Source organism: Pecten maximus, chromosome 6, assembly GCF_902652985.1.
Source record: "Pecten maximus chromosome 6, xPecMax1.1, whole genome shotgun sequence".
In the NCBI taxonomy this organism is placed as follows: Eukaryota; Metazoa; Mollusca; class Bivalvia; order Pectinida; family Pectinidae; genus Pecten; species Pecten maximus.
Genome location: NC_047020.1, coordinates 32,465,872 through 32,489,810, shown reverse-complemented (window position 1 = coordinate 32,489,810; position 23,939 = coordinate 32,465,872). Strand labels below are relative to the sequence as shown.

Here is a 23,939-nt window from a genome sequence, read left to right as displayed (position 1 = left end):
TACATGCAACCATCTGTTCATACTTGAATTACAAAGGTTGAAGATCATAATGCTGGACATAAAAATATCAATATGAGTTTGATTAAAATGTTTACTTATATTTTTTAGTGTCTAAAATCGTCAGACTATAGAATTCTTAACTTCAATTAAAAGATAAGAGATGTGAAAAAAAATTAGCTCCTGAAAGCCATTTACAGTAGAATATTTAAGTGATATTGTAATCAGAATTGCTTACCACTGCAGTTTCTCCATCACAGTCATTCGTAATGATTTTCTTTGTGATTACATAGAAACCAATTAGATAAGAATCTTGTATCAGCCGATGCATATAAATATAGCCCTGGCCAATTCCTGATGAGGTTAAAGGTCAGAAGCATCCTGAGGGGAAAAGATGAATATTTCAGCATGGCTGCATTTGAGACACCTATACTACCCAGCTAGTTTTACCTGTGGGGGAAGGTATTACCTTTAATGGCCCCCTAGGGAATCACATTTCCCGCATCGTCTTGATTAAATTTGGCTACCTTACTCCGTGCCTGTGGGTTAAATGGCTTCTTTTTCTTTGCAAAATTGATGAATCCCGACATTTTTGATACTGTAGACGAATGGAGTGCTTGTTGAGAGGAGGTGGTTTATTGAGCTTGTGGTAAAGGTGAGAAAACAATAGGTTACCTTAGTTTCAATTACTTTTAAATATTGATGAAGATTTCCATTGTCCAGTAGGGGTAAGGCTATATGCTTCCTATATAGCATGTTCAGTTAAAGAAGTTATCCATTAGAAGAACATGATCGAATCTTTATGATAGATTGATAAACTTTGACAGTTACAGAGCTGTTCATATGATATTGAAATTTTATTGTTTGCAAATAATTTCAACTATTTCAAGAATCATGAATCTTAGTGTAACATTTAAGGAGCTAGTTAAGCCTATGGTGTTTCCTCAAAGGAAAGATAGTACAGTGATCGAAACGGAGGAAAAAAAGGAGGAAGTCACACGGGTAAGGTGAAATAGAGGTTATGTGTGTTAAGGACAGTTGTCTAATTGATTATGAATTTCATCAAGGTGATTCATACTCAGATTTTTTTAATTGAAAGCACCTGGTCAAAAAAAGAAAGGACTTTAAAATTGAGGGTTTTGTTTTAATGTAGAGAGGCGTTTAATTGTATGTTATTATATGCACGGCCAATTAAAATTTAATGGCTATATGCGTGAATGGAATGTATGGAAGATTTGATTGGTTTTAATATGCAGGTCAAAGTTTTAATAATTAATTGGTTTAATATATATATCATATATATATGTACATACATGTACCAAAGTTGTATGGTTATATACATATTTGGGGGTGATAGTTTTAAAATTCATAAATAAGGCTTTAATAGTGTGGAATTGACCATTAATACATACATAATGTACAAGATGTATATGGTTATTTATATGCAGAGTGGAATTTTAAAGGTTAGAAATAAAAATGGTTAAAATACATACCAGATGTATGCAGGTTTCATGTTTAAATGGTTAAATATAATTTATGTGTGCAGGACCAAAAGATTAATAAGAACAACAGCTGTGTGTACATAACTTTATATTCATACATGGACAAATTTTAATGGTGAATTATATATGCATTAAAAAAATAATGGTTTTGATATAAATACCAAAGTTTTAATGGTTTAAGATAGTGAAAGCCTTGAATGCAGTTAGTACCAGGTACTTGTAAAATTCCAAAGGCAATTTCAGTATTTGTTGTTGAATTAAATTAAAACTTTTATTCTTTATTTTTGGAATTTCAAACAGAAAAAAACATGTTTCGAAGTTTATCTAGATAACATTGTTGACCTTACTTAGTTAGGGGCAATATTAGGCAACCCTCAAAATCCTGGATTAGGGAGTGTTAAATGGAACAGCAATCAATTGTTTTGAGATTTACCTGAAATGACGTGACTGTATGGATCTCATGTTTGTGTTGTTAGACAAATATACAATTTATAACCTTTTCTCATGCCCTGTTAACTTGAAATTATTAATTTGTATCTCACATAATTATTGTTAGAAATAAAAGCTGTGATTTTGTAGATGAAGCTTGGACAGTGAACTGTTATTTTGACAGATCTACAAAGTGGTCATAGAATTAAGTAGAAAATATTGATTGAATCATGTTTGTTTTTTGGAATGTCTGACGGTTACTCCCTTAGGAACACCCGTCCTGGAAACTCAGACATGTAAATATCATTGAGTCAGTGGTCATTGTTAGAACACCGTTTTGCCATTTCATGACATATCAGCTAAAATAAAAGGCCAATTGTACCTGAACACTTTAGATAAATGATTTACATACAGAACGTATATTCAGAAAAAAAAAATTGAAAATTAAAATAAAGTTCAGCTTCTTATCTTTGCTTTTACATATATATACATATACATTAGGTATGTACTTTAGCCATTTGTTATAGAATTGTGCACTTAAATACCCTTATCGGGTAGAGATGTACATGCACGCTTTACAATGTATCAGCAAAATGTCTGTGGGTATTTATATATATTTTCAGGGTTTTGCCATCATCCAAAGGTCAATTCAAGCTTATGATAGTTTCATCTAATTTTGCTTCATTTCTTCATTCTTCATTTTTTTTTTGTGGGAGGGGGAGGGGATGGGAGACAACCTTCTAAAATGTCTCTATGTTAGACAATTGTTGCAACCATGTCTTTTAGCCCATGGAAGGCCATTAATTTACTGCATTACTGTAATATATTTGAAAATATTTTATTCATAAAACCATCCAGGCCCATTGGGCCTCTTCAGTTTTAAAATCTTTTAAAAGTTATCAATTTTTCTGTGCATTGCACAAAGGATTTCTATTTACCCGAGTTACAATACCAGGTATAAAATATCTATACTCAGCAGGGAACCTTGTCTGGATTAAGTTTTACAAAGGTCACCTAAGCCATGTAAAGACGTTTTGTCAAATCTTATAATGTCTCTTTGGGCAAGGCAGACTTTGTGTGGTAATCTAGGGATTTTTTAGGATAGATAGTACTAAACACATCTTCAAGTATCATGTAATTGAAAGCAGGGGGTCTCAAAAATACTTTAGATTTATATTCTGTGTTAATTTATAAAGTATCTGAATTAAGATCAGTTAATTAAGAATGTAATTAGCAAAATACTTATTAAATTGTGAATAACTTAATCATGGAAAATTATTTAAAAAATCAAAGTACAAATACATTTTTATGACTTTCGTTTTTGGAAGGAAGTTGAATCCTGTACAAAAAAGAGGATTCTAATTCATTCAATTAATATATTTCAAGTGATATATGTGTTTATAACTTTATGGTGACATAAACATGAGCTGATGACACGATATATGATTAGTGGGCAATTCAGACTCGTTCATTTTTCTGTCTTATGAAAAATTCTTTTGATTTACTGAAAATCAATTCCTATATACCACCCACCTGTCATAATCCTGGCGGGTGGAGCATAGATTTCAGGTAGATTTCTGTCAGTGATGTGTGTAAATCTACTTCCTGTATTGATACGGACATCAATAAAACCCTAGAAAACATGATGGATTTTCTGTGTTAGATACGGACAAGGCCATTGAAACATTGTACAGCAACTGGCTTAGTTTTCTCTCGTCGGTATGGATGAACAGTTCATATTTGCATAAATGAAGATTTGCTTTTAGACAATATTTATATTACTATGGTATGGAAATACTCTCTAAAACCATTCCTGGGATTTTAAAATCTCTGACAGTCCTGATGTTTTGAAATGATATATAATTCAGTTTTGGTGATTATTTTCCCATTTGATGACTTGTACTGAAGAGTGATCACATTGACCTTGATAGTTTACCTGGATTTTCATCCCTTCTCTTGTCTATTGTAAGTTACAGACAAGAAGTGTGATAAGACTATCAAATTGGCTGTTGCTTCGTCTGGTGCCAGAACTAGGATCTCGATTTGTACAATCAATTGGATGACAAACATCTAACAAACTTGATCCAAATTGGTCGGATTTAGATTTTGTGTACGGCTGGTTTGACACTGTTATCAGTGTTTGTATGGGACATTACAGAGCAGCATTGTGTCGTCACAGCACAAGTACATTTTGATCACACCGATGCCTCCTAGGGCGTACAACTCTATTCTGCTAACAAGACCAATTGGGAAAATGATGAAAATCTAGTGTCTCCATTCAGAAGAATTTTTTGAAAGTTTTGTGGTTTTTCTTCAGGATTTAAAGCTGTTTGAGGAGTCAGATGTAAATTTTAATGTGTCTTATATCAAATTTTGGAAAGTCTTGCTTCTTTACATCAGGAACCAGATGTGCATAGATAATTGTGTTGGTTATAACTGTTAAGGAGTATGGTGAAGTTTCGTAAAGTGTAAGTTAAAATTTAAATGATGTCATTATTACTCAGGAGGTATTGGTCAACAGGAGAATACATGATATTGACTCTTTGTTAATTAAATCATTTGTTTTGTAATAAAAAAAGTTTTTATCGGAAAATGGATAATGAGTATGGGGTAAATCAAGTAACGTATTATATATAGGATTAATATAATATATATTGTTTGGGAGTTTCCAGTAATTTTTCTTAAAAGTCAAAACCATCTTAAACTATATTGATTTAATATCTCATAAATAGAAGTATAACAATTAATTTTGTGTTAAACTTTTCTGTCATAGATTCTCTCAGTTCAGATTTGTAAACAGGAGATGCAGGTTTTGAACCAAGGGAGGTAGTTATATGCTGTGATGCAATTAACCTCCACAATTTTCGCTATCAAGGAATTTTAGAAATTTTTAGTTTAAGTGATGTGATCACGCTAATTATACAGTGGAGCTTATCTGAAGTTTCAATGGATTTTTTTCTGAGGTTACTGTGTCTGTGTTATCCAGGAGCTTGTAATTGTCTGAGCTTATAACTAAGATTTTGTGATGTTACTTTGCTTGTCTGGATTCACTGTGGAACTGCACCATATATACATCTATCTTGAAGTGTGTTCACCAAGAATAAAGTAAATTCAACTAAATAATTTGATGAGAAACTATGGAGGTGAATCAGCCTCCCTCCAAATCAGGTGTATTTTTGACCTACGGAACAGGGAGTCCTTGGTCGGATGATCCACGGGATGATTTTGAGAGAGAAGAGACAATACATGGGGAGGGAAATCTGGAGAGAAAAGACTCCGGGCCGGAATGGGAGGACCAGTATGGTGATTTACAGGTGGGTAAGGTGATCTTGGGAGGGAGGGACATCATGTGATCAGGTTAAGGTAAGGGACGGAGGGTTAACGACAGTCAGACTTGTGGGACTGGTTTACAGGTGCATTTATTCGCGTTCCTTTAATTTAAACAATATTTTATGCAGTATTCAACATTGCTCATACATCTATAAAATAACATGTAAATTCGCTGTGCCATACTAGTAAACAGAGTTATAGCCCTTTGTTTAGTGTTTATCAGTTTGTGGTGATCCATTTCATCATAACATCACTTACAATTACAAAAATCTTAAAAAAAGAAAGAAAATAAAAACAAAATGAATTGAAATTATTTTTTGGCAAAATGAAGTGCCACATAATGAAATAAGGTCATATGCTGTATTTTATACAGTTATGGCCCTTTGTTAAAGTAGGCGTGGACTTAAGGAACAGCCTTGCTTAATAAACACTGCTTGTTCTGTGACACAATGTTAATCTAAGAGTATAAAACCCAACCAAATATGATTCTATTGATTGTAGTGTGAATATGATTGCAACTCTCTTAAAATTTCTTTCACTATTTTGGTGAAAAAATACAACATGATCATTTCAATATTTCAGATAAACATATATACATAGAGTTTCAGATTATAGATTTTTCAAGAACAATCTGTTATGCCGTCTGTTTTCCTGTTGTATATTTTCTGCTGGGGGCATTTCACAAAGATTTTCCGTTGGTTCCCGCCGTGTGTTAAATGAAGCGAATGAAGGATTGATTTCCTTTTCTGTTCTGTTCGAGTCCTACTATTCTTATCGATTATGTTCTAACCTGACCACATTCAAGCTTGGAAATATCGCCCACAGAGACACATTGAAATGTATGTTTTACCATGATCAAGTACATTTCAATTGCTTTACATGCGTTGTATATGTAAATACAGAGGTGGAAGATTTCATACAAAATTGATTCTTTTGAAAAAATTACCTGTGGTTGGTGTGTTCAGTACTCTGTGTATAGTTACTGTGATGATGGTGGCATTGGCGGCCTGAGAATAGTTACGATGATGATGGTGTAGATAATATCTTTTTTTTTTGATCTCCTGGAAAACAATGTAGTCGTCCAGTCACAACTATGCTGTTGTTCTATATAATGATTTCTGCCAATTAGAAAATTATATTCCAGATTATCCATTCCGTGTAATATAACCACTTTTGTCCATCAGGTGGCGCTGTTGCCTGGTGTTTTCAGTGTAAAGTTGATCATTATTTAGTGTTTAGAGCGAGAATGCATCATTTATGGTTGTTATAATATTGAGTGTATGCCAGGGTTACAATGGGTTAGTGATGTCACTGATAAGGAAAGGAGTATTGTAAATAGCACTTAAACATTATAGACATGATGGGAAATATAGGGATAATTTGTGATGTTACACAAGTTCGTTATGTTGACCAAACTAATAAAACTATAAGATTTCAGGTATATAATAAGTATATAAATCATGATAACTGCCCCGTCCTGTCACACACTCAGGTTTGTAATCGGAGATCATGGGATGATGTACATGTGTAATAGGCGGACAGTCAGTAACCTATAGGGACCTGTATAATATCCACATTCAAAGATGGGGACTCTCTGCAGGGCTTTGACTCTCCGGACACTGCTGTCCAACAAACTGACCCTATCCAGGACAAAGGTAGGGTAAGGACTGACCAGTTAGGGATGTTGGTCTCTGGACACTCTATACAGTTGATGCTGCATTAGGCTGGCATGTAGTAAGGATAAGGGGATAAAAATCTACTCCTTCAGTAAGACTAAAGGGATTTTAACCTTACCTGGTATAAAAAATATTACAGTCATTTGTATCAAATAAAAGAAAGATTTGTTCCAATTGGACAGAGTGGGTACTTTAGTTTCCCCAAATGGACAATTATAGCAGTAATGACCTACCCCTTAAATGATCTTTTAAGTTTTCTTTGTTTTTAACCAAAAGTAAAAAGATATTCCATAAATGGAATTTGAATATTGTTTATTCATCGATAGACTGTGATATATGAAAACATGTACCATATACTTTTCCAAGGGTGCATGAGCAATGTCTCAGTTCTTGGAGAATGAGAAATATATTGACTGAAGTTGTTTGGTACTTAACTGTATCGACTGAAGCTAACGATTTAAGATTCGTGGAGTATGTTTGAGGCAATCAAAATTATTTTCTTGGCTGTGAAAATGAAACTAGTTTTAAACTTTAAGTATTATTTTTGTGGCCTGAATATTAGTAACTAATTGTCAGTCTTAACTTTAATTATAGGGCAGGACGAGGTGTGAGATCATTTTTTATAAACGGTACTCGGTGTGTTATTTCAGATTTCATTAACAGGTTTTTGATGGAATATACATAATATTTATATATTGTATAGTTGTGATCATCTTACCTTCATTCTTATGCCCCCGTAATAAAGCAGTATGTTATTACATCAGATATACAGAAAACAATATTGTATAGTCAGCTATTATTCATTTTGTACTTCCATAATGAAACAATATGTTAATTGTTACATCAGAAATACAGAAAACAATTAAATATTGTATACTGTTAGGAGTTCCTGTATATTGTATAGACTGACATCCTTCATTCTATAGTACATAATATTAATAAAACAATATTGTATACAGTTGGGAGTTCCTATATATTGTATAGACAGCTATCCTCCATTCTATAGTACATAATATTAATAAAACAATATTGTGTAATGTTAGGAGTTCCTATATATTGTATAGACAGTTATCCTTCATTCTATAGTACATAATATTAATAAAACAATATTGTGTAATGTTAGGAGTTCCTATATATTGTATAGACAGTTATCCTTCATTCTATAGTACATAATATTAATAAAACAATATTGTGTAATGTTAGGAGTTCCGATATATTGTATAGACAGTTATCCTTCATTCTATAGTACATAATATTAATAAAACAATATTGTGTAATGTTAGGAGTTCCTATATATTGTATAGACAGTTATCCTTCATTCTATAGTACATAATATTAATAAAACAATATTGTGTAATGTTAGGAGTTCCTATATATTTTATAGACAGTTATCCTTCATTCTATAGTACATAATATTAATAAAACAATATTGTATACTGTTAGGAGTTCCTATATATTGTATAGACAGTTATCCTTCATTCTATAGTACATAATATTAATAAAACAATATTGTGTAATGTTAGGAGTTCCTATATATTGTATAGACAGTTATCCTTCATTCTATAGTACATAATATTAATAAAACAATATTGTGTAATGTTAGGAGTTCCTATATATTGTATAGACAGTTATCCTTCATTCTATAGTACGTAATATTAATAAAACAATATTGTATACAGTTAGAAGTTCCTATATATTGTATAGACAGCTGTCCTCCATTCTATAGTACGTAATATTAATAAAACAATATTGTATATTGTTAGAAGTTCCTATATATTGTATAGACAGCTATCCTTCATTCTATAGTACATAATATTTATAAAACAATATTGTATACTGTTAGGAGTTACTGTATATTGTATAGATAGCTATCCTTCATTCTATACGTACAAAAGTGTATGTAGTATTAATAAAACAATATTGTATACTGTTGGGAGTTTCTGAACCTTCAAAATGCTTTGCATTGATATGTAAGGCTATAGGACAATGTGTTTAACATCAGTTCCGTACAGATTATATCAGAGGGCTGTTATGCCATTATAAGTTAAGTAAGATATAAGCTACTATATTCTATTTCTCGTCCACAATGGGATCTGGTGCTTGTGTATCACAATTATTACGTTGTAGTCACACGGATTTGTATAGCTGCTATACATACTAGAATTCATCTAAAGAGTCCGGGCGTGTTGTCACAGACCACGGCCCAGAGAGAAACACCCGAGAAATATTTCAAAAGAGTCATCGTACCTGTCATAGACCTCCCCTAGACTACAGATATACATATAATTAATAGCACAGTTAATTAACGCGACATTGAAGCCGTCACCAAACTACTCGGATTTTAAACCGTCAATTTATTATTTTACATATATACATTCTTATTAAATATCAACATGTTTAATTTAATGTGCACAACAAAAGGATTTCAGTTGAACCTGTTTCTCTTTCAAGGATTTAAAGTTTAAATACCAAGGATTTACAACATATGGTATTTGTGCGTGTGTACATGCTAGTTTAGTTTGTTCGATATCAAATATGGTAGGAGTTATAATTCTGGTGGGTGTTTAGGTACAGGTGTAGCATGTGGCAAGGTTTAAGTTCACGCGAGAGCCATGTTATATACCTGTATCCAACAGAAAGTTTATGGATTTAAAACTTTGAGAAGATCCTGATTTTCATTGTGTAAATCAGCATGGTGGATGTTCAGGATGCTCTCCGAAGTTTCTCCGGAGCTCATAGTAAAACATATTTGTCTCCTTCACGGGTTTCGTCAGATCAACAAAGTGTTGTCAGTGTCGGAACATTCCTAACAGGCGATGGAGTTCTCACTGAATGCAAAGATACAGTTAAATCTTTACGCAGGCAAAAATATATTATTGATGAGCAAATTGAGAATCAGGGTAAAAAACCTGACAGTAAAACATCTGAGGTAACTACTGTTATTACAAGTGTCTGAAATATAAGGTTTTTTTATTTTTCTGATATCAATTAATTATTTCTTTTAATTTCTTTTTCAGAAAACAGTCTTATTATTAAGATTGATGATATCTGTAGTTTCATTGTTTCAGAAAGATTGAATTTATTGTTTTTCTTTTATCGGATATTATTTTAGCTTCGTTCAGGAAGATTTCATTTATTGTTTTTCTTTTATCCGATATTATTTTATAGCTTCAAGACATCATCTTATTTCAGATGGAAAAATGTATATGAGAATGAGAAGGCTATTGAAAATAAAAAAAAAAAAAAATGGAATATATACACACAAGGGTTTCTAAAATGGAACACTTTGAATTAGTTTTAATTGCTATGGAATACTGATTGCCAAACTCCAATTTGTTTGTAGTTTAAGAAGATGAAAGTAAGTAGTCAAGCACCTGGTTGTAGAGGAACTCTATCTCGTGTTTATATTCTGTGTGTGAATATCTAATTTCCTTCCATGTAAAAAATGTAATATTACCCTATAAAATGTGATATTACCCTATAAAAATGTGATATTACCCTATAAAAATGTAATATTACCCTACAAAAATGTGATATTACCCTATAAAAATGTAATATTACCCTACAAAAATGTGATATTACCCTATAAAAATGTAATATTACACTACAAAAATGTAATATTACACTATAAAATGTAATATTACACTTCAAAAATGTAATATTGTACACTATGAAATGTAATATTATGCTATAAAAATATAATATTACACTAAAAAAATGTAATATTACACTATAAAATGTAATATTATACCGTAAGAATGTATATTACACTACAACTTCATTGTATGATTCTATATACCTGTATATGGTCAACATGTGTAAAGTTTCAAATACAATGTACAGCAATTTGTACTTACTCAGTACTGACTATTCATTGGTTAAAAAATGTATGTACAATTACCAAAACAAATCTCTACAACTATTTTATTTTTGGTTTTAAATTGTTATTTCGTTGAAATCACAGATGAAAAAATATTGAAGATATATACATATTTGTCATGTGTATCAAATTGAAGTGTAAACATTGTAATATATTGATATAAAAAAGTTATTTAAAGCTGTATAGCATGTAAAAACTTTATACATCAGTCGACCATTACCCTATATTAACTTGAACTTTATTTTAAATGTACTAAAGTGTTGTGTAGACCGTACCATCTTGTGCTATCATACATACAAATTTCATCATCTGTGACCCATGGCAACCTTTCAGCTATACATTATAATGTTTACCTTCCTTTCTACTGATTCGCGATTATGCAATCAACCATGGATTACGGATGATGAAAATACCCTGTTATCTGAAAATTCTATATGCATGCATAGATATTAATGTTCAAATCATATCAAAGTGTGTGTTCTATTAATACAGTTAGTTATGAAAACTAATATACTCTCCGATCATTATTATTCTCAATTTGTAAACATGGATATGTATTTTGATTTTCTAAAGGTTGATCTGCAAACTGAAAAATTCAGTGCAATTAATATAAATCATTTATTCAAAGGTCAAAGGTTAGCTGTTGATGTCATCCTAGATATTTGATATGTTAGATTTAATATTACTCTAATTACGCCATCCAGGTCGTAGGAGTCCAGAGAAAGGGAACCAATATATGTTGTATACATGAGAGTGTGATCCATTGTTTTGTTAATGTCAAACTTTATGTTGAGGTACCCCATAGAAGGTCACTTACTTCAGAGTTTAGTTTATCATCAAATAGAAATGGTATAAAAATGAATTTATAATAAAATGTTGAACATTACAAAAGTTTTGGCATTTTCAGAATTGTTTTAATGATACAATACACAGTTTTTACTTATTAAGATAGTGAAAAGATCTGTTATAATAATGATCTATTTAAATTCACTATTTACCACTAAGCTAGTTTTAAACGAGAATGGAATTTAGATTTAGTTAAACTTTGAAATATAGATATGATTAAATTTGTTATCTCCCAACAATATATTCGTAATTAAAAAAAAGTACTTGTGAACAATAATTGTTATTACTTTTAGGCCAAGTTGAGATAATGCTTAATTGTTGTTGTAATTTAACATCACAAAAATCATAATTCTTTTATCTCGATCTTTGATCTATATATATCATGGTATATATAGGTAAATTTGCTCCTGAAATACTGTCATAATTTCCGCTTTATAGTTATTTAAGGGGTTGTTCTTCATGGTCCACTTAATTTCCTGAAACCAGTGTAACCAGTGTCATACTGATTAAAACACATTTTCTGCAAAAAAGACATTAAACTGACCAATGGTCAAGCAGTGATGGTCAAAGTATATTGCCTTTTACAGATTCAGGATTATGGAGCATTTCAGCGTGCGGTGAGTTAAGGGGTCTCAAATGGCCTTCGAGGTGTTCAGGCTTGAATTGTTTATTGGTGACCAATTTGTTTACAGTATTTTTTGTTTGTTTTGGTATTCAAATCTGAAATCTAATGTTGTTAGAAATGAATTTAACAATCTTAAACAGTGTTGTTATTTACAAATTTTAAAATGTGAATTATGATTTTCTTTCAGATTTGGTCTCTAATTGGAGAGATGATTGATTGATTGAAGTGGATTAATTTTAATTAACTCTGCTTGTTAAATTTTGAAGTTTGATCAAAATCTAGAATAGATGGAGTGTTTATAATAAGAGTTTCTATATTTTGATTGACAATTGTAAACCATATAATTAGGACACAGTTTACTCACTTTTTTTCTTGCAGGAAAAAGACAAATATTCAATAGCAACAAGGGGGGATAACTCAGTGTATTAGTCAATCTCTTACTGGACTATCTAATCATATAAATCACACTTTGACTTTAGTGATGACTGTATATAAATGGTTATCATTGACAATTTTGTATCAAGTGTGTTATTAAACTTCAAATCTTGCATGATTTTGTCTTAAAAATGTGGGAAAATTATGATTTCTGTGACAACTAAAAGGACTCGAATCTGAATCTGCATAAAATGTAATAAACCTAATTAGACTAGCATCTGAATCTGCCTAAAATGTAATATACCTAATCAGACTAGCATCCTGGTTTTTGATTCGACTTCAACAGGTTTTCAAAATTGCAATTTTTGCAATACTGGAATTTGTTTAATTTTTTTTTTTATAAAATTTTAACCTCTGAATTTTTTTTTTTTTTTTAAACATTTCAACTTGCATGCATGCTGACCAAAAAAAAGTCAACAAAATTTTAATTAAGACACACATATAGTTTGATCTGATTTAGAATGCATTAAGTACATATAAATATTTAGATTATTTTTTATCAAAAATAACAACAAAGGTAATAAAATAATCATTATCACTGTATGTATAGACATTTCTGGAGGATTATTCTGACGAGGAGGAGGAAAGGGTAAGTAGGGATTTCTATTGTCAGATAACAATGGCATGCCAGAAACAAACAGATTAAAATATGCATATGTACTTACTTACTTCATACTGAATATTTAATACCCAGCTGGGAAAAAATAATTTTGGAAGACTTAACAAAGTAGACTGACAAAATAATTTGAAATAAAACAAATTTCATAAAAAAAGTTCCAGTATTGCAAAATTCAAACATTTATATTTTTGCGTTAACTGTAAATTCAATAAAATTTCTCGGTGGTAACGAATAAAAACGTGCCAATTGTGCCATATCATTTATCAAGCACAAACATTTTTACAATTTAAATATTACCAAGATATTTCAAAATGGAAACAGACATCAGATAGACGGCTAATCTTAACAACAAATGGAAACAAACAGCGGACAGACTTTAAGCCTTGTTTTGTTACAGGAACTTGTGTATCTCTACTGTATATTGTATGGTTTGTACCTTTGATGTTATATATGGACATTGATTGATTTCACCCAATAGACGAACAACAAACAACTTTCCTTGGGTATTTATCCGGTTGGGATATATGTATCTGTACTAAACAATGGATAAGTATATATCTTCCAATTACTACTGAGACTTGACCTATCAGACCCTGTGATCTTGACCTATCAGACCCTGTGACCTTGGTGGATTAAAAATACCTTATTTGACTTAGGTAGCACACCACAGTAAGACAGCCTGGCCATGGGCAATTTTTTTGTTAAGCAAATAACTCCTGTATTATGATATGTATAAAAAATGAAAAAATAAATGTACACTATAATTGGTATATCCAGTATGAAGTAGTACATACAGGCTTCACATTTATTAAAACAAAAATCAATAAATTGGTTCCGGATTTTAAATATCCGGATTTTCCGAACGTGTGTTTACACAGGAAATTTAGTTTCGCCTACAGCGCAAAATGGAAGCCCACAGAAAAGGTAAGATAGCGGAAAAACTTAATTTACAACATATGTCCAAACAAGATTAATTCTGTCTTTGGGATAGAGATATTTAACTTTAAATAGGTTTCAGAAAAAAAATTGTGTAGAGAATTGTGCCATTTTGGGTCAAATATCATAATATTTTGCAATTTTTGAGAATTTTTTAAGCTGTTACCATGGTATTCACAGCTCTAAAAATCACAGAAAATATCAGTTTACTTATCCTTCAGAGCTCTATTAAAATTGCAAATGTTGTACAGATTTCAAATATATATACTTTATTAGAGGTTATATGTAAGGTTAACTGGCAATGTTTACATATCTAAAGCATGTGCCATATTTTTCAGAATTTGGCATTTTTACTGTACACTGCTACCTTATAAGGGCTGAAAAATGTTATTTTTTGGAAATTGTGCTTAATTATGCTTGATTAAGCTTCATTTTAGTTCATTATTGCTCAAAAATGCATAAAAACAATTTAAAACTTGTTTATTATCTGGCTTGTCATATTAGAGGAATCAAGGGAGGTAACTCGCATATTTACCCATTTTAAGGGTGGGTTAATTAAGCATAATGTTAATGAGTCAGTGTAAATTGAAAAGATATTCTATGTTTTATAACAAACCCAAAATAACTTATTGGGTATCTAGCAAACCATATAGACTGAATTCTGGTTTGTTTTACCTGATTTATTACCCCGTATCCATGGAAACTATTACAGTAAGTGTTATTTTTTGAAATATTTGGTGAAACCATTATTTTCAATTTATTTATACATTGGTAAGCATGTAATTTCAATTGATGGAGTGTACGGTTGATACAATATTGTCAATTATTGTCACTTCCTTCGGTAAAGCAGAAAAAAATAGCATTTTCCGCATAAAATGGGATCAGCGGACACTTTCATATGATCATTGGTACATATCTGAATTACCGGGGTGGAAACAGATGACTGTGATGTCATAGGCATGACATTTTGAAATCTTGGATATCATGTCATGATTTATCAGTTAGAATATTGCATGTGTTGCTAAGCTGAGGTTTGGAAAGGAATTTGGTTATTTATTATGACACCATTGAGTATTTATGACGTCATAGATACCATCTGATGACATCATAGTTACTGATGACGTCATGGTAACTATGACGTCATATTACAAGGCTAAATTTGATAGTTGTATAGTATTTTTTGCTTGATTACATGCACAGAGACTCAAAGTACCACATTCAACTCAAAACACAACTTTATTCAAGAGATATACAGAATTATGGGAGTTTTCATCTTTAAAATTACCTCCCCTTATTACTGGATTGGGAGAAAAAGTTGTCAAAATACACCTCTCAGGGAAATCAGCAATACTCGGTGACGATTAAAGATACACAGAAACCCGATATGTCATTTTGTTCGTCGGAACATATTCTAGACATTCATGGGGTTTTTAGTAAAATTAGAATTAACAAAAGTGATGTATAAGGTAGCACACCACAGTAAGACAGCCTGGCCATGGGCAATTTTTTTGTTAAGCAAATAACTCCTGTATTATGATATGTATAAAAAATGAAAAAATAAATGTACACTATAATTGGTATATCCAGTATGAAGTAGTACATACAGGCTTCACATTTATTAAAACAAAAATCAATAAATTGGTTCCGGATTTTAAATATCCGGATTTTCCGAACGTGTGTTTACACAGGAAATTTAGTTTCGCCTACAGCGCAAAATGGAAGCCCACAGAAAAGGTAAGATAGCGGAAAAACTTAATTTACAACATATGTCCAAACAAGATTAATTCTGTCTTTGGGATAGAGATATTTAACTTTAAATAGGTTTCAGAAAAAAAATTGTGTAGAGAATTGTGCCATTTTGGGTCAAATATCATAATATTTTGCAATTTTTGAGAATTTTTTAAGCTGTTACCATGGTATTCACAGCTCTAAAAATCACAGAAAATATCAGTTTACTTATCCTTCAGAGCTCTATTAAAATTGCAAATGTTGTACAGATTTCAAATATATATACTTTATTAGAGGTTATATGTAAGGTTAACTGGCAATGTTTACATATCTAAAGCATGTGCCATATTTTTCAGAATTTGGCATTTTTACTGTACACTGCTACCTTAATAAGCACCTTAGCTGTTCTTTTAACCTCTTTTTATGTTTTTGTCTTGAACAGATAATTGTAAGTTGCTCAATAATCATAAATACCATGAAAAAATTGCTTATCACACTGATATTTCTAAGAAAATTTTAAATATTTTTTATATCCACCCTCTTTAGTTATCAAGTTATTGCTTTACCGAGTAATGTGAGGGGAAGTAACTCTGATAGATAAGTTTTTAGCATGACAAGTGTATTTTAGGTTGACTACTGCAGCAAAGATTGATTTGTTCAGGGTTGTTAAGGTGTATGGGAAAATATACATAACAGAAGAACAAGACACCTACTGAAGGGTAAAATCAATCAATGGTCAGAACATAACATGCTTCTCTGTAGGATTCCGAGTCCACTGTTCAGATACCTGGGGTACTGAATGGTCATCTAATGGTCAGTCTTACACTGTACATGTGTATCTTTACTTTTAAATGCTCACTGGATCCTGACTGAATTTAGTTAGAAATTGTTTATCCATTCTGAAGGAGTAGCTTTTAATATTGCTTTGCTCTTAATGCTTTGACTGAATAAGGTCTGTGTGAATAAAGGATATTCACTGCTGAATCAAGAAAACAACAGGAAATTCATGTCATTTAAAAAACAGCAACAGACTTATTTTTTTGATAATTTCTCACATTTTTCTAGTGAAAAAAATTGTTGATGACATTTATGTCTTTAAAGCTTTTACTAAGAAACATCTTTTTTTTTAATAAATGTTGTAAAATATTTGCCATGCAGTATTTTCAGTACTGTATAGCATATTGACCTGATTTGGCTGTCAAATCATGAGTTTTATTTCAAAATGATCTGGTTTGATATATTACTCTTACTTCATCGCTGCAAGACATTGGCTTGTATAACTGAAAATAATAAATCCTTTTAAATGAAAAGTACTTTTGATAAAACATTCACGAACCTGAAGAGATTATATCAACATAAATGTTAAAAGCTAATGTAATTACCTTGTGGAAACACATAGGATATGACCTTGTGGATACACACAGAATATGACCTTGTGGATACACAGAATATGACCTTGTGGATACATAGAATATGACCTTGTGGATATTAATAGGATATGACCTTGTGGATACACATAGAATATGACCTTGTGGATACACAGAATATGACCTTGTGGATACATAGAATATGACCTTGTGGATACACAGAATATGACCTTGTGGATACATAGAATATGACCTTGTGGATACATAGAATATGACCTTGTGGATACACAGAATATGACCTTGTGGATACATAGAATATGACCTTGTGGATACACAGAATATGACCTTGTGGATACACATAGAATATGACCTTGTGGATACACATAGAATATGACCTTGTGGATACACATAGAATATGACCTTGTGGATACACATAGGATATGACCTTGTGGATATTAATAAAAAAATATGACCTTGTAGATACACAGAATATGACCTTGTGGATACACATAGAATATGACCTTGTGGATACACATAGAATATGACCTTGTAGATACACAGAATATGACCTTGTGGATACACATAGAATATGACCTTGTGGATACACATAGAATATGACCTTGTGGATACACATGTATTGATGATTTAAATATGAATACCATATTTATCCAACAAGAAGCCCATGCCTGGTAATAAACCAATCAACTACTGCTGTCTAGTGAAATAAACTACGAATGTAATTGTATTGTTTTGTAAACAAGAGTTCACTCCGGACTTGGAATAAGAAGAAAACGGTCAACTCCTCTGGGCTTATTGGAGGATAAATATGATATCTAAAAATCCACAGTATAGAATTATATCTGTCTGTGGCTATTCACGTCCATTAGGAGCTTTATATTTAGACAGGTACAAAAGTGGGAGTTCTTGTAGCTGAATGCATGAAACTGACTATAGAATTAGTTAATTAATGTTTTCTACTTCATAACAATGTCAACTCACATTAAAATTTCATATGATAACATTTCGTTAATGTATGTGTATGTCATTAAAGTGTAGTATTTCATATAATTTGTAAGTTTTGATTCAAATATTCTGTGGTAATGGTTTTGATGAAATATCATTCATGTACCTTAATGTACTTCTTTTTGAAAGGAAAATTTAAGTGAATTTGAATTAGCTTGAATTCATAAATGATTTTTTTATCGAATTTACGATGCATATATAGATATCAATTAATTGTTGGGTAAACCTTATATACATGTATAGTGTATAGGTATAGTGGTACCCAATATCAGTCCTATGATTCCTGATGAATATCAATTTTAGATTTTGTTTCGCTCATACCCTCCTAAGCCAGTCTTTCAAATCCTGTCTCATTAAATACATGTGTAAGATTCCATGATATCCATTTTCAAAGATATTTCTTGATGTAATTCTAAAATGAGAAATAATGCCATTAAAATTTAACAATGTAATTTGTAATATAGGAAGGAGCTTGTGTAACGATAATACCCCAGCCCGGCTGGGTTTAAACAGTTTTAGTGTAAATCTCCCCATTTATCCTACATTTCAACCCTATACAAAGTGTGCTAATGTCATGTCCCCCTGTCTATTGGTCCTGAGCCAATCAGATTCAAAATTCTCACTTTACCTTCACAAGTGTATCAATATCAGCATGTTTTTGGCACACTGGTAGTGTAATACATATATACGTATACATGTTTATAAGAAATATCTGTTTTAAGAAGTATCTGACTCCAGTGTTTTGATTTCCTCAACAGATCGAGGAGCAGATCAACTTGGACACACTTGAGATCCTGAAGCAGGCTTTTGTTGAGGCCGATGAGGATGGTTCTGGGGAACTTGAACTTGACGAGTTTAAGTCTCTACTCAAGGAACGTCTGCACCTCAAGGGTACCAATGTATGTTTATACGAAAAAGATATTTGATTACATGTTTAAAACTGTTCATTATCCAATGATCTTTCATTTGGAATTCTAATTCTCTTTCCTTCCCTAAACGATCATCTTCACAAAACTAACAGGATATTTCTTCATGTCTGATTCTTATTTCTTTGTTTAATCTCTTCCTTTTCTCCTGTCGTACTCTCTATGGCGCTGTCTAGTCAGTGACTGTCTTGCCTGTTTTCTGCTGTTGGAGGTTGTTTGGTTGGACGTCTTATCCTCCGAGACAAACTCCAAAGCTTTCTTCTGTTTTTCACAGACTCTAAGAGATTCTCCTTACAGTGTCCCAGTACTGCATCCTTACCTTGACCATCTTGTGCCCCGAGTAAGTAATTTCTATTATCATATGTCCTTAAGGAGTCAATTCTATCATCTTCTCACTGTAATCCTCATGTGTGTCAGGTGAGTAAATTCTGTCATCTCCTCACCTCATGTGTGTCAGGTGAGTAAATTCTGTCATCTTCTCACTGTAATCCTCATTTGTCTCCGGTGAGTAAATTCTGTCATCTTCTCACTGTAATCCTCATTTGTCTCCGGTGAGTAAATTCTGTCATCTTCTCACTGTATTCCCCATGTGTCTCAGGTGAGTAAATTCTGTCATCTTCTCACTGTAATCCTCATGTGTGTCAGGTGAGTAAATTCTGTCATCTTCTCACTGTAATCCTCGTGTGTCTCAGGTGAGTAAATTCTGTCATCTCCTCACCTCATGTGTCTCAGGTGAGTAAATTCTGTCATCTCCTCACCTCATGTGTCTTAGGTGAGTAAATTCTGTCATCTTCTCACTGTAATCCCCATGTGTCTTAGGTGAGTGAATTCTGTCATCTTCTCTCTGTAATCCTCGTGTGTATCAGGTGAGTAAATTCTATCATCGTCTCACCTCATGTGTCTCAGCTGGGGAGTATATTTTCTGTCCACCATAATTCATGATATGTCTCAGAAATCAAAGCTTCATTTTCACACCATTTATCTTCCATACCTCATAATTATGTTCCTTGAGCAGTTTTTCTTATCATGAAAATAAAGTTTCTCACCCACATCTCCTGTAAATTAAACATTTGGATGATCCTACATACCCATATTCATACCTATGAAACCTGTCCTGTTGAACCAGCTGTCTCCCTGAAAATCATTAACATATTCCCCAGTTACCTTTTGAATTAAGTTTGTTGCATTATCAGAAAAATATTGATCATAATTAATTCTACTGTTAATTAACTCAGATTCAGTATGTACATTGTTTTGTGAGAATTGTCCATAAAGGAATGTTAAATAGACATTCGTTGATTTTCTGTGTCATAATGATATACCAGAATATAATTGATGATACCGTTATTTCTGTTGTAGGATGCACAGATCGACTCACTTTTCATGAAAATTGACTGGTCCTCTGATGGCGCTATCACATGGGATGAGTTCTGTACATACATGCAACTTGAGTACGCTGAGAAGGAGGATTCCTACCTCCGCTCTAAAGATGTCGCTTTCCACCTTCCAGCCAAAATCATCAACTGTCGTGAATCAATCCTAAGAATCACAGACACGTCAGATGGCACTTTTGTAGCTTGTAGTCTGGTGAGTGTGACCTATTGGACAATACATTGATCTGATACATGTATATATGATACTGTGTTTTTATCCTTTGATTCGATACATATATATATAATACTGTAGTTATTCGGCGATAAACCCATGCCTATTAATAAAGCGACCCTTGTGTATTGCTGTTGAGTGAAATGGCCAAAAAATAAAATTCATTTTCCTGTAATTGTTTGTTTGCTGGGTTTATCGCCCCGTGAATAGCCAGGGTCATAATGAGGTGGGGTCTCCTTGTAGTAGTTGGTGATTACCTCACTGAACAACATAAAGAAGGCCCCTTGCATGCCATCCAGAGCAATAAGGGTAAAGTGTCTTGCCCAAAAACACAACCATGACAACACAGACCAGCCCAATCCTCAGCTTCCCGGGAAACACAAACCACTACGGCTAGGGAGCATTTAACGATGCACCTTGGATTTTCACCTGTAATACAAGCCCATCTCTTGAGTTATGCATAGGATCTGTAACATTAATCTTAGTGTTAACCTTAGTGTTTCAAAATTGTAACTAGAAATGCTACTGTTTTAACTGTTTAATAAAATCTTTTTACTTTTCTTTTTCAGGATGGCAATGTGTCATTCCTGGGGACAAATATGGACATAAAAAAACACAAAGCTCTCATTGTAAGTGTGTGTCTTGTGAAATGTGGTAAACACAATGTTTAAAGTTTGATGATATAAGTAAATTATTTATGTTTCTTTTGACTGAAGTGATAAATATATTGTTTAAAATTTGATGATATAAGTAAATTTTTTATGTTTCTTTTCACTGAAGTGATTGTTTAAAAGTTTGATGATATAAGTAAATTATTTATGTTTCTTTTCACTGAAGTGATTGTTTAAAAGTTTGATGATATAAGTAAATTATTTGTGTTTCTTTTCACTGAAGTGATTGTTTAAAAGTTTGATGATATAAGTAAATTATTTATGTTTCTTTTCACTGAAGTGATTGTTTAAAAGTTTGATGATATAAGTAAATTATTCAAGTTTGCTGTGTAAGTTAATTAAAATTAGTTTCTGTTGAGCATGTGGTGAAGTTATCTAACAAATTGTCCAAATCTAGGCATTGTGGACAGTAAAACACCAGGTGTATGGAGCTGCTACATATTAATTGTTTACAACTATTGACAGACCTGTATTTTATATTCTTTCACAGAACAATGAACCTGGAATGAAACAGAAACAGAAATGGATAACAGACTTTGTGATAATGAACGAATTTAACAAATTTCTTGTTGGAACTGGGTAAGTAATTGACTGACCTACGTTATACTCCATCTCATCGTCAACTACAACATCAAGTATAAATCTGTACCAAAAACCAACATTTAAAATAATTCACCTTTAGATTTGAAATTGTGAAGTATAATTTCAAAGTTTGGTTTAGTTGCAGTCTATTGTAAAACATTTTTGTTTTAAGAATAATTTCAATAACATTGTATTTTCCATCTGTGAAAAATGAGAGGCATTAATTAGTCGTCGGGTGGCACAGTGGTAATTAACATACCCGCATTTCACCTACTAGTAGGCAGACATGGTTTGATTCCCCACTCGGATATGAAAAGGTACGGGGTCTGACCTGCCCGACTACATGGGCTTTCACCTTATACAAAAATGGTTTTACTGGTGTGCATGTGACTAAAATATTTAAAGAACTATATGTATGTAGTTATATAAGCCATGTAAATGACGCATACACTTTTATTGTGAATTTAGAGAAAAAGAAATTCTATAGCTTTGTACATTATCTTTAAGGAGCCATATACATTTTAAGCAGAATTTTGGTGTCAAACTCAAAGTTTTTATAATTTTAGGGACAGAGAAATCCAGTTCTATGAACTCTCCTCACTCGATCCGTATTGCCAAGTCAGTGGACTGGATACTGTACCATTGAAATTGGATTACTGGTAAGTAACACAAGTCTATCACTGATCCCCTCTATACATGTACTACATGTAGGTTATATAGGTGGTGGTCAAGGTAGTAAGCGATTATATGTGTGTGTGTGTGTGTGTGTGTGTGTGAGGGTGTGTGTGTGTGTGTGTAGGGGGGGGACTCTACATGTAGGTTATAGGTGGTGGTCAAGGTAGTAAGCGATTATATGTGTGTGTGTGTGTGGGGGGGGGGGGGGGGGCTCTACTGTAGGTTAATAGGGGTGGTCAAGGTATAAGCGATTATGTGTGTTTACATGTAGGTTATTGGGGGTCAAGGTAGTAAGGGGGGCTTTTTACATGTAGGTTATAGGTGGTGGTCAGTGGTCAAGGTAGGGGACGGTGTGTGTGGGTTTGAGGGGGGGGGGGGGGGGGGGGGGGGGGGCCTTCATGCTATATGTAGGTGGTGAACTAAGAAGTAAGATGGTGGTGTGGGGAGAGGGCTACATGTACAAAAGGTATCTTGGTGATGGAGGAGGAAGTAAGATGGCGTAGGTGAGGAATCTTCCATCATCTAATACAGAGCTCAAAATATAAGTAGACATTGGAGTAAGGGAGATAACTGCATGCATGTTGTCCAACTTGCAATGTAGTTAACAGTTTTCCAGCTTCCACACAATTTTTTTCTATCCTGCTCTGTAGCACGGCATGTTACTAATCTAAGACTTGCTACTGAAATAAACATACCCAACGTAAAAAATGAGTGGAAGGAATGGTATCTTTATTTTATTTGGTGATGCAAATAGAAAAAAATCTCCATTTTCAATTTAAAGTTATATTTCGCTGTATGATGTTGTGCTTAATAACCAGGTATGAAATCTCAATCTCAGTAACGGACAAAGTTAAATATAACTGTAAAGTGATCCTGTATGCATTTGGTTTTGTTGTCGGTAGAGTGATGAATTTGTCTGTTTTGTGTTACAGTTCTACAGGTGCTGATGAATGTCTGATCCTTTATGGTGACAGTCTCGGCTGTATCAACATCCTGTTGGTGGACTCGGCCGGGGAATGTCTAAGGTACGTAACAGGTGGTACACAAATAGAGTCAAAGGTAACAATCTTATTGTACAAGGCTCGAC

General features: G+C 32.7%; 1 protein-coding gene across 1 annotated transcript in view; it reads left to right on the top strand.

The window, feature by feature from the left end:
• The window catches only part of LOC117329556 (WD repeat-containing protein on Y chromosome-like), a 48,132-nt gene that overhangs the window by 3,612 nt on the left and 20,581 nt on the right, over window positions 1–23,939 (top strand). Inside the window, exons 3-9 of the mRNA XM_033887554.1 lie at window positions 19,152–19,292; window positions 19,594–19,659; window positions 20,679–20,906; window positions 21,494–21,553; window positions 22,086–22,174; window positions 22,744–22,836; window positions 23,785–23,877. Of these exons, the coding sequence (XP_033743445.1) occupies window positions 19,152–19,292; window positions 19,594–19,659; window positions 20,679–20,906; window positions 21,494–21,553; window positions 22,086–22,174; window positions 22,744–22,836; window positions 23,785–23,877 (770 nt within the window). The remainder of the gene's footprint in view (window positions 1–19,151; window positions 19,293–19,593; window positions 19,660–20,678; window positions 20,907–21,493; window positions 21,554–22,085; window positions 22,175–22,743; window positions 22,837–23,784; window positions 23,878–23,939) is intronic.